General features: G+C 48.1%; 1 protein-coding gene across 4 annotated transcripts in view; it reads right to left on the reverse strand.

The window, feature by feature from the left end:
• Positions 1 to 339: 339 nt before the first annotated feature.
• The window catches only part of med14 (mediator complex subunit 14), a 75,470-nt gene continuing 63,589 nt past the window's right edge, over positions 340 to 12,220 (reverse strand). For all 4 annotated transcript variants that reach the window (XM_084310916.1, XM_084310914.1, XM_084310915.1 and 1 more), the window contains 2 exons: positions 2,078 to 2,267; positions 340 to 1,219 (listed from right to left, as the gene is read on the reverse strand). In XM_084310916.1, coding sequence (XP_084167042.1) covers positions 1,146 to 1,219; positions 2,078 to 2,267 — 264 coding nt within the window. In that variant the 3' untranslated portion in view covers positions 340 to 1,145. The remainder of the gene's footprint in view (positions 1,220 to 2,077; positions 2,268 to 12,220) is intronic.

Here is a 12,220-nt window from a genome sequence, read left to right on the forward strand (position 1 = left end):
CCTTTACATTTTGTCTTCTTGAACGCCTCCCTTTACATTTGGTCTTCTTGAACGCCTCCCTTTACATTTTGTCTTCTTGAACGCCTCCCTGATCGAAGGCTACCCAACATTCAGCATGATGATGTCATCGTCTGGATGAGAGGCCCAGAGAAGCTAGTGATGGGACTGGGAGGATACTGTCCGCATCATCTGCTGTAGGCTGTTATTCCAGGACTCCATTCGAGAAAAGTATTCTTTTATCGCCACTGTTTAGCCTAATGCTTTATCCTCGCTCCTCTCACCTCCCATCAAATAGACCATTTAGCAAAACCTGTACAAGAACAACCTCAGTATGCCAGGTCATGGTTTAGGCTTTGTTTATTAAATAGTAATCAAAGACGGACAAGAGGCATCAGTCTTTCCCCTGGGACCCAGAAGCAGTTATAATAAAATACAGCTGGCTTATAAAGTTTGTCACAGTTTTACAGTATTCAAAGTGACAGTTGGAACTAAAAAGGTTTGAGGTCTTGAACATAGTAAAGGGAAGAAGACATTTAAATAGTGTGCTAAGAAAGAATATATCTCCATTACCGTAAGAGTATCAATCTGCGCGTTATAAAAAAGAATGTGAAGACAATCTCTAGCAAAAAAAATCAAACTCATTCAACTGTGTAGGATTCTTTTTCAACACTCAAAATATACAACAATGTACATCTCTTCTTGGTAAACAACCATTATTTTCAATTAGTCCATCCTTTGTCTTCGCAGTGCACCTGAAGGGGAAGAAAAATATTTTCGCATTGTTTCGCATCGAACGCCCCCGTTCAAGATACACCTCCATGACATCAACTGTTTACTTGAGTCAGAAGATAGCTTTTTATCAAGAATAAACATTGTGTTTTACAATTCTGCATAATTCACTCCCTTTTAGAACAGGAAACTGTACATCGACTTCGAAGTCCATTGGTTGAAGCAGAGAGGATATATGTTGCATTTTTGACATCTCGGAACCACAGTTAATTGTGTCCTTATTCCACTCGACTCCGGGGTGGGACCCCTCCTCTGTTTCAGAGTGGAAACGGCTCCGGGGTGGGACCCCTCCTCTGTTTCAGAGTGGAAACGGCCCAGTGAGAGAGTTCCAGTACCAACTGAAGAAAATGCGGCTGCTACTGACGACCACCAGGGGGCAGGGTGAGGCTGGCCATCAGCTCGTGAACGGAGGCAAATATAGTACACTCGCCTGAGGAGACAAAACACACGGCTATTGTCAAAAGACAATCTGACATCCTAAAAATGCATAAATGAAAAATCAAATAATGTTCTCATCAGCCTTCAGAGCCTTCTCTGTTGCCGCGCCCACCCTCTGGAACTCCCTCCCCCCCAAACATCCGCAATGCTACATCCCTGGACTCATTCAAATCTCAACTAATATCTCACCTCTTCACCAAATGTATTAATGACTCTGCTTGATTTCCCTCTTTTGCCTTTTTTACTTAATTGTTCCTCTGATCTCCTTCCCCTTAGTCCCACTGTTGAGCGCCTTGGGTCTCATGAAAGGCGCTATATAAATCTAAGAAATTATTATTATTATTATCAGATTTCCTGTTTAGCGGTGCTGTCTACACCCCCCCTGTGTGTGTGGGAGTGATGACAGCATTAGCAAGGAATCTGCAGCTTTCAACAAGTTACATTTAAGACCTTTTTAATACCACAAAACCGAATACCAATTTCACGACCATACTAGCAAACAATTTGAATAAAAATAGCGACACTAAACCACTAAACTGGTGGCTGCACTTGCGCGCCAATTTAAATTCTCATGCGTTCCATACAAGCTCTCACCAGACCGCACCGAGCTCCCGGTAGTCCCGCAAAAAACTAACTACTTGAATACAAAAACATTTAATATATTTCATATTATTTCATCTCCCGACTGCTGCCAACCCCCCCAAAGAAATACCTGTGCAAATGAAATTTAAGACTTTTTAATACCTTTGACGGCCTTACATTGAGAATTAGGAATACCTTTTAAGACCTTTTAATAGCCCTGCAGATACCCCGACTCGTGCCCTCTGTGTGTGGATGCAGCGTGTCTCACCCTGTCTGGCAGGCTGCAGCTCGCTGAACCTCTTGAGGATGTTGGACACCATGAGGGCCGCGGCCCCCGACGAGCTCTGCTGTCTGGGGATGTCGGCCTGCTGCGTGAGGCCCGTGGCCATGTCGTACACGATGGGCACGATGATGCTGACGGGCTCCTGGGGCGCGGGCATCCGCTGAGTGAGCTGGAGCTGTGGGCGGGGGGAGACGGAGAGAGGACACGGTCAGAGAGGATGTGGTCAGAGAGGACAGTCAGAGAGGACACGGTCAGAGAGGACACGGTTAGAGAGGATGTGGTCAGAGAGGACAGTCAGAGAGGACACGGTCAGAGAGGACACGGTTAGAGAGGATGTGGTCAGAGAGGACAGTCAGAGAGGACACGGTCAGAGAGGATGTGGTCAGAGAGGACAGTCAGAGAGGACACGGTCAGAGAGGATGTGGTCAGAGAGGACAGTCAGAGAGGACACGGTCAGAGAGGACACGGTTAGAGAGGATGTGGTCAGAGAGGATGTGGTCAGAGAGGATGTGGTCAGAGAGGACACGGTCAGAGGACACGGTTAGAGAGGATGTGATCAGAGAGGACACGGTTAGAGAGGACAGTCAGAGAGGATGTGGTCAGAGAGGACACGGTCAGAGAGGACACGGTCAGAGAGGACACGGTCAGAGAGGACACGGTTAGAGAGGACAGTCAGAGAGGATGTGGTTAGAGAGGATGTGGTCAGAGAGGACACGGTCAGAGAGGACACGGTTAGAGAGGATGTGGTTAGAGAGGATGTGGTTAGAGAGGATGTGGTTAGAGAGGATGTGGTTAGAGAGGACACGGTCAGAGAGGACACGGTCAGAGAGGACACGGTTAGAGAGGATGTGGTTAGAGAGGATGTGGTCAGAGGACAGTCAGAGAGGATGTGGTCAGAGAGGACAGTCAGAGAGGACACGGTTAGAGAGGACAGTCAGAGAGGACACAGTCAGAGAGGATGTGGTTAGAGAGGACAGTCAGAGAGGACACGGTCAGAGAGGATGTGGTTAGAGAGGATGTGGTTAGAGAGGATGTGGTCAGAGAGGATGTGGTTAGAGAGGATGTGGTCAGAGAGGACACGGTTAGAGAGGATGTGGTTAGAGAGGATGTGGTCAGAGAGGATGTGGTTAGAGAGGATGTGGTCAGAGAGGACACGGTTAGAGAGGACACGGTTAGAGAGGATGTGGTTAGAGAGGATGTGGTTAGAGAGGACAGTCAGAGAGGATGTGGTCAGAGAGGACACGGTTAGAGAGGATGTGGTTAGAGAGGATGTGGTCAGAGAGGATGTGGTTAGAGAGGATGTGGTTAGAGAGGACACGGTCAGAGAGGACACGGTCAGAGAGGATGTGGTTAGAGAGGACAGTCAGAGAGGACACGGTCAGAGAGGATGTGGTTAGAGAGGATGTGGTTAGAGAGGATGTGGTCAGAGAGGATGTGGTTAGAGAGGATGTGGTCAGAGAGGACACGGTTAGAGAGGATGTGGTTAGAGAGGATGTGGTTAGAGAGGATGTGGTTAGAGAGGACACGGTTAGAGAGGACAGTCAGAGAGGATGTGGTTAGAGAGGACACGGTTAGAGAGGATGTGGTTAGAGAGGATGTGGTCAGAGAGGACACGGTTAGAGGACAGTCAGAGAGGATGTGGTTAGAGAGGACAGTCAGAGAGGACACGGTTAGAGAGGACACGGTCAGAGAGGATGTGGTTAGAGAGGACAGTCAGAGAGGACACGGTCAGAGAGGATGTGGTTAGAGAGGATGTGGTCAGAGAGGACACGGTCAGAGAGGATGTGGTTAGAGAGGACAGTCAGAGAGGACACGATCAGAGAGGACACAGTCAGAGAGGATGTGGTTAGAGAGGACAGTCAGAGAGGACACGGTCAGAGAGGATGTGGTTAGAGAGGACACGGTCAGAGAGGATGTGGTTAGAGAGGATGTGGTTAGAGAGGATGTGGTTAGAGAGGACACGGTTAGAGAGGATGTGGTTAGAGAGGATGTGGTCAGAGAGGATGTGGTCAGAGAGGACACGGTTAGAGAGGACACGGTCAGAGAGGACGGTTAGAGAGGACACGGCTAGAGAGGACAGTCAGAGAGGACACGGTTAGAGAGGATGTGGTTAGAGAGGACACGGTCAGAGGACACGGTTAGAGAGGATGTGGTTAGAGAGGATGTGGTCAGAGAGGACACGGTTAGAGAGGATGTGGTTAGAGAGGATGTGGTTAGAGAGGATGTGGTTAGAGAGGATGTGGTTAGAGAGGACACGGTCAGAGAGGACACGGTCAGAGAGGACACGGTTAGAGAGGATGTGGTTAGAGAGGATGTGGTCAGAGGACAGTCAGAGAGGATGTGGTCAGAGAGGACAGTCAGAGAGGACACGGTTAGAGAGGATGTGGTTAGAGAGGACACGGTCAGAGAGGATGTGGTCAGAGAGGACACGGTTAGAGAGGACAGTCAGAGAGGACACAGTCAGAGAGGACAGTCAGAGAGGACACAGTCAGAGAGGATGTGGTTAGAGAGGACAGTCAGAGAGGACACGGTCAGAGAGGATGTGGTTAGAGAGGATGTGGTTAGAGAGGATGTGGTTAGAGAGGATGTGGTCAGAGAGGATGTGGTTAGAGAGGATGTGGTCAGAGAGGACACGGTTAGAGAGGATGTGGTTAGAGAGGATGTGGTCAGAGAGGACACGGTTAGAGAGGATGTGGTTAGAGAGGATGTGGTTAGAGAGGACACGGTTAGAGAGGATGTGGTTAGAGAGGATGTGGTCAGAGAGGACAGTCAGAGAGGACACGGTCAGAGGACACGGTTAGAGAGGATGTGGTTAGAGAGGACACGGTTAGAGGACAGTCAGAGAGGATGTGGTTAGAGAGGACAGTCAGAGAGGACACGGTTAGAGAGGACACGGTCAGAGAGGATGTGGTTAGAGAGGACAGTCAGAGAGGACACGGTCAGAGAGGATGTGGTTAGAGAGGATGTGGTCAGAGAGGACACGGTCAGAGAGGATGTGGTTAGAGAGGACAGTCAGAGAGGACACGGTCAGAGAGGACACAGTCAGAGAGGATGTGGTTAGAGAGGACAGTCAGAGAGGACACGGTCAGAGAGGACACGGTCAGAGAGGATGTGGTTAGAGAGGATGTGGTTAGAGAGGATGTGGTTAGAGAGGATGTGGTTAGAGAGGATGTGGTTAGAGAGGATGTGGTCAGAGAGGATGTGGTCAGAGAGGACACGGTTAGAGAGGACACGGTCAGAGAGGACGGTTAGAGAGGACACGGTTAGAGAGGACAGTCAGAGAGGACACGGTCAGAGAGGACGGTTAGAGAGGATGTGGTTAGAGAGGACACGGTTAGAGAGGACACGGTTAGAGAGGACGGTTAGAGAGGACACGGTTAGAGAGGACAGTCAGAGAGGACACGGTTAGAGAGGATGTGGTTAGAGAGGATGTGGTCAGAGAGGATGTGGTCAGAGAGGATGTGGTTAGAGAGGATGTGGTCAGAGAGGATGTGGTCAGAGAGGATGTGGTTAGAGAGGATGTGGTTAGAGAGGATGTGGTCAGAGAGGATGTGGTCAGAGAGGATGTGGTTAGAGAGGATGTGGTTAGAGAGGACACGGTCAGAGAGGACACGGTTAGAGAGGATGTGGTCAGAGAGGATGTGGTTAGAGAGGACACGGTCAGAGAGGACACGGTCAGAGAGGATGTGGTTAGAGAGGATGTGGTTAGAGAGGACACGGTCAGAGAGGATGTGGTCAGAGAGGATGTGGTTAGAGAGGACACGGTCAGAGAGGATGTGGTCAGAGAGGATGTGGTTAGAGAGGACACAGTCAGAGAGGACACGGTTAGAGAGGATGTGGTCAGAGAGGATGTGGTCAGAGAGGATGTGGTCAGAGAGGACACGGTTAGAGAGGATGTGGTCAGAGAGGATGTGGTTAGAGAGGACACGGTTAGAGAGGATGTGGTCAGAGAGGACACGGTCAGAGAGGATGTGGTTAGAGAGGATGTGGTCAGAGAGGACACGGTCAGAGAGGACACGGTTAGAGAGGATGTGGTTAGAGAGGATGTGGTTAGAGAGGATGTGGTCAGAGAGGATGTGGTTAGAGAGGACACGGTTAGAGAGGATGTGGTTAGAGAGGATGTGGTTAGAGAGGATGTGGTTAGAGAGGACACGGTTAGAGAGGATGTGGTTAGAGAGGATGTGGTTAGAGAGGATGTGGTTAGAGAGGATGTGGTTAGAGAGGACACGGTCAGAGAGGATGTGGTTAGAGAGGATGTGGTCAGAGAGGACACGGTTAGAGAGGACGCGGTTAGAGAGGACACGGTTAGAGAGGACAGTCAGAGAGGACACAGTCAGAGAGGATGTGGTTAGAGAGGACAGTTAGAGAGGACACGGTCAGAGAGGACACGGCAGGGTTCGAAATTAACGGGGGCTTGGGGCAAAATGCCCTCGAAAATTGACCAAATGCCCTCGAAAATCAGTTAAGGGGGGCAAAAAAAGCCCCAGACAGTTTACTAATTATATATATAATTATATATATGCTCTACAGTGCGAGCATTTCCCTCGTATTGCCCCTAATAATATGTGTGTGTGCAAACCGGAAAAATCATTTACTTGCAGTGTGCGAGACAGACGAGTGATTGTGAAGATTACAAAACAGCTCCGCTGTTAATAGTTCAGATTGAAACTGGACTGAAATTCAGTTTTTGGGTGGAATGTTTGTTCCAAGGAGGAGGGAGGCGGGGCCCGCTGCGTGTTACAGGCACTTGAGAGGTGCTGCGAACACAGAGAGAGCGCTCTGCTCTCATCAAGCATTACACTGCTATCTTAACGTTAGCAAGCTAAGCATCTGCATAGCGCGACCTGTGTAACGTTAAGTAACTTGTGTTCGGCGGGGAAAGACCATTCCATTTGTAACACAACTCCAAAAGAATAACATCCAAATCCGATCCCGATGCGCATTTCCTTCATTCCACAGCGCTGAGCGCGCAACGTATTTCATTGATCGATCTGGCCAGAGCCTATACTCAAACATTGCGTGTGTGGGGTTTTTCATCAATTTGAAACAAGCCTCTTGACTGTTGGAATTAGGGATTAAGGGTTAAAAATAAAATATCTAATAATATTATTCAATATTAGACATTCATTGATCCAGAGGCAACCGGTTATTATATCAAGACAACAACACAACTTGCCCTCACTCAGGGACAATAATATTTAATCTATTTAGATAGAGTATGTATGTATTATTTACAGATAATTGAAGGTACCTCAAAACATGAAACCAAGCCATGATGTCACACATCGTGTGCGTGTGTGTGTGTTACTTGAACAATTGTCACTGTGCTCCTAAATTTCTGTGTGCTCCTAAATTTGTATTTAGATTTTATTTATTAACATTTTATTTAGGAGCACATGTGCTCCTTGGGAAAAAGGTTAGCGTAGAGCCCTATATATGGAGACATTAACATTACGTTATCAAACATAGGGACGAAGACTGTAAAAAAAAGCGTCAAGAATGTTTTATAATCTTTATGTTAATTTTCATTATAAAAATGTTGTGCCCCCGAAATACAAAAAAAGCCCCCGAAAAGCAATTAACACTTTGACTGCCAGGGGGCGTCTTTAGACGTCTTTGCTGGCCATGCTAAAGTTGCCGGGGGACGCTGTACGTCGTCTTTATATCAATATTTCAAAAATCTGCGATCGGATTCATAATGTCCCTCCGCTGGCCTGAGACACAAGTGTGATCTCCTCTCAATCCTCTAGCGGTTCAAGACCGCCATCTGGTGGCCGATCGGCAGATCGAAACCGGATGTCAACCTTTAACCCGGTAGGACTCACTCCATATGGGGTCCGGGCACTCGCTAATGTTAGAGAGACTCCGTCTTCACACAGTGAACATCGATCGCTGCAAATAACTCGAAAAAACAACATGATTTGGACGTATATATTATTATACAACCTGGAAATGGACCGACTATTTCAACATCCCATAATGGAAAACTGTCTACCCCACGCTGATCGCCCAGCGGCCCGCGGAGACTGGGGTGAGTTTTAGCGTGTAATATTACCGTGTTCGACACTAACTGCTATGATGAACATTTGACCCACATTAGATGATTGGTATAACGCTGCCCACGGAATTATAAACGCCCCCTCGCCCATCCGGTCAACATCAGATGACGTGTAGTAACTTCTAGAAGTACGTCTAGTTGGAATTTTTTATATCGCGCTGATTGCCATCAAACTGTATTTCATCATCAATATAATGCATTTGGGGCTATATATCACGTTCTGGAGAAAGCTGCAGAAAGAGATGAAAACATACTTATACATTAGACCATACTTTACTATGAATATGTGAATGAAAAAGTTTAACGTTGCTACACAATGAACAATACATATAGGACTTTGAATGGGCCCTAATAATGGCAATGTAGCAATAGAATTTAAAAAGTTATAGCCCTGCAAAGAAGGGGACTTTCTCCATAGACAAATAGCGCTGGCAATCTATGGTATATCATTAATTTAACCTTAGGCAACCAAAGTGTTAAGGGGGGCAAAAAAAGCCCTTGAATTTTTTTTTTAATTTCTAACCCTGGGACACGGTTAGAGAGGACACGGTTAGAGAGGACACGGTTAGAGAGGACACGGTCAGAGAGGACAGTGAGAGAGGACACAGTTAGAGAGGACAGTCAGAGAGGACACAGTCAGAGGATGTGGTTAGAGAGGACAGTTAGAGAGGACACGGTCAGAGAGGACACGGTTAGAGGACACGGTTAGAGAGGACACGGTCAGAGAGGATGTGGTTAGAGAGGATGTGGTTAGAGAGGACACGGTTAGAGAGGATGTGGTCAGAGAGGACACGGTTAGAGAGGATGTGGTTAGAGAGGACACGGTTAGAGAGGATGTGGTTAGAGAGGATGTGGTTAGAGAGGACACGGTTAGTGTAACTGAGGGGTACAATTCCCTGACTGTATTGAGAGTATGGTATTATTAAACCACTACTTAGTTATGTACTTTAATTACTGGCCATACAGTACATGATATATCTGGTGAACACCCACACAAGAATACGGCAATGACAAAGAAAGTTCTGGTTAGAGGTATTTATTATTATTAGAGCAGCAACGGTAGGTTACAGATTGAGAATTATAATTGCGCTTGTAAGGCGAAGAACACTTAAAGTAGGTCAAGAGCGTAAGTCCATGAGAATAGTAAGATGGGTATAACTGACACCACCTGTAGCATAGTAATTGCATAAGGCACACTCGTAGTCAGCTGGAGACACTAGGGGGTTCCCTCCGGTTGTAAGCCGGCAGGGTAGAGGAATGTTCGGGAGCAAAGTCTGGATCAACGCGGAATAACGAGGCTCCAGATACAGGAGCCAGTGCAGTACTCCCTTGGTCCTTAGACAAAGCAACAGCTATAATCCAGTATGCACGACAGCATGGATGAAAGCTAGCCAGCCTCTGGTCCTAGAGGCGAGCTCGAGGGTGCTCCTCACAGGGGTAGATCCCACACGACAGTGGGGTAGACAGTTCTCTGCTCCAGCAGCCACGGTACCAAAGCAATATAATCCAGCCGGAAAAGGCTCTGCATTCGCCGGTGTAGGTTCTCCGGTGTACATATCCAACGGTTCTCGTCTAGGACTCCTCGGGTGGTGGCGCGAGTTTAGGCCGCCCAGCCTGGATGAGTGCACTAGCTATAGGTACGACGAACCGGTGGTAATGCTGGTCACTGTAGAACGGTAGCCGCACGATACACTATAAATAATAGACTATTACTTCACAATAGAATAAGTCGAACTCGACGATACGGCGTTAAACTCTGACACTTTAGCTATATATTCGCATGCGGTGCTCAAGGCTCTATTCAGGGGCAAAGAGGCCCACTTCACGGCACGTTGTATCGTGGTGAAGGCTTCAACGTTTAGGATACTCTACTGCTGTATCCACCTGCGACGTATTTATACGTAAGGTGAATAATCTAGTGCCAACCTCAGTTCTGTCTCGTATTACTGCGCAAACCTGGACATGTTGAGACATGCCTTGGCGTTGTCTTTGAACTTGCCATTGGGGGTATGGCCGTTGGCGCCTAGGGGTCGCTGTCCAATAGGAGAACGAGTATTATGGTCTGGTTTGTACCTAGGTAAAGGGATATTCCGTGTATATATACAAAGAATATACAAGGGATATCAAACGATATACAAATATTATACATGGGATCTCAAGCAATAAATATATATATTCGGTTTAATCTGACCCTTTGTAACAGTTAGAGAGGACACGGTTAGAGAGGATGTGGTTAGAGAGGATGTGGTTAGAGAGGACACGGTTAGAGAGGATGTGGTTAGAGAGGATGTGGTTAGAGAGGACACGGTTAGAGAGGACACAGTCAGAGAGGACACGGTCAGAGAGGATGTGGTCAGAGAGGACAGTCAGAGAGGACACAGTCAGAGAGGATGTGGTTAGAGAGGACAGTCAGAGAGGACACGGTCAGAGAGGACACGGTTAGAGAGGATGTGGTTAGAGAGGACACGGTCAGAGAGGACACGGTTAGAGAGGATGTGGTTAGAGAGGACACGGTCAGAGAGGATGTGGTTAGAGAGGATGTGGTCAGAGAGGATGTGGTTAGAGAGGATGTGGTTAGAGAGGATGTGGTTAGAGAGGATGTGGTTAGAGAGGATGTGGTCAGAGAGGATGTGGTTAGAGAGGATGTGGTTAGAGAGGATGTGGTTAGAGAGGATGTGGTTAGAGAGGATGTGGTCAGAGAGGACACGGTTAGAGAGGACACGGTTAGAGAGGATGTGGTTAGAGAGGATGTGGTCAGAGAGGACACGGTTAGAGAGGACACGGTTAGAGAGGATGTGGTTAGAGAGGATGTGGTTAGAGAGGATGTGGTCAGAGAGGACACGGTCAGAGAGGATGTGGTTAGAGAGGATGTGGTCAGAGAGGACACGGTTAGAGAGGACACGGTCAGAGGGGATGTGGTTAGAGAGGATGTGGTTAGAGAGGACACGGTTAGAGAGGACACAGTCAGAGAGGACACGGTTAGAGAGGATGTGGTTAGAGAGGATGTGGTTAGAGAGGACACAGTCAGAGAGGACACGGTTAGAGAGGATGTGGTTAGAGAGGATGTGGTCAGAGAGGACACGGTCAGAGAGGACACGGTTAGAGAGGACACGGTCAGAGAGGATGTGGTTAGAGAGGATGTGGTCAGAGAGGACACGGTTAGAGAGGATGTGGTTAGAGAGGACACGGTCAGAGAGGATGTGGTTAGAGAGGATGTGGTCAGAGAGGATGTGGTTAGAGAGGATGTGGTTAGAGAGGATGTGGTTAGAGAGGATGTGGTTAGAGAGGATGTGGTCAGAGAGGATGTGGTTAGAGAGGATGTGGTTAGAGAGGATGTGGTTAGAGAGGATGTGGTTAGAGAGGACACGGTTAGAGAGGACGTGGTTAGAGAGGATGTGGTTAGAGAGGATGTGGTTAGAGAGGACACGGTTAGAGAGGACACGGTTAGAGAGGATGTGGTTAGAGAGGATGTGGTTAGAGAGGATGTGGTTAGAGAGGATGTGGTTAGAGAGGATGTGGTTAGAGAGGACACGGTTAGAGAGGATGTGGTTAGAGAGGACGTGGTCAGAGAGGACACGGTCAGAGAGGACAGTCAGAGAGGACACAGTCAGAGAGGACAGTCAGAGAGGACACGGTCAGAGAGGACAGTCAGAGAGGACGCGGTTAGAGAGGACACGGTTAGAGAGGACACGGTTAGAGAGGACGCGGTTAGAGAGGACGCGGTTAGAGAGGACACGGTTAGAGAGGACACGGTCAGAGAGGACACGGTTAGAGAGGACACGGTTAGAGAGGACACGGTTAGAGTAAGTAATAGTAAGTAATTTAGGACCTGCTCCGAGGTCATCAATTTGCACACATGCGATGCATGCATGCAATTCGTATCTGCGATTAACCCATCCCGTCGTCCTTCCCCCCCAAGGGCAGCCGGGAGCAGACAGGCGTCAACGTGAGCCGTGCCAGGGGACCAATCCAAGTGCTCCTGTCCGTCTTCGTCAAGGACGCCACAGCGTTAGCGATCTTGTTGTTGTGCATGTTTTTCCATTGGGTTTATCTTATCGGGGGGGAAACCC

The sequence above is a fragment of the Notolepis coatsorum genome (assembly GCF_963971535.1).
Source record: "Notolepis coatsorum genome assembly, chromosome: 3".
Taxonomy (NCBI): domain Eukaryota; kingdom Metazoa; phylum Chordata; class Actinopteri; order Aulopiformes; family Paralepididae; genus Notolepis; species Notolepis coatsorum.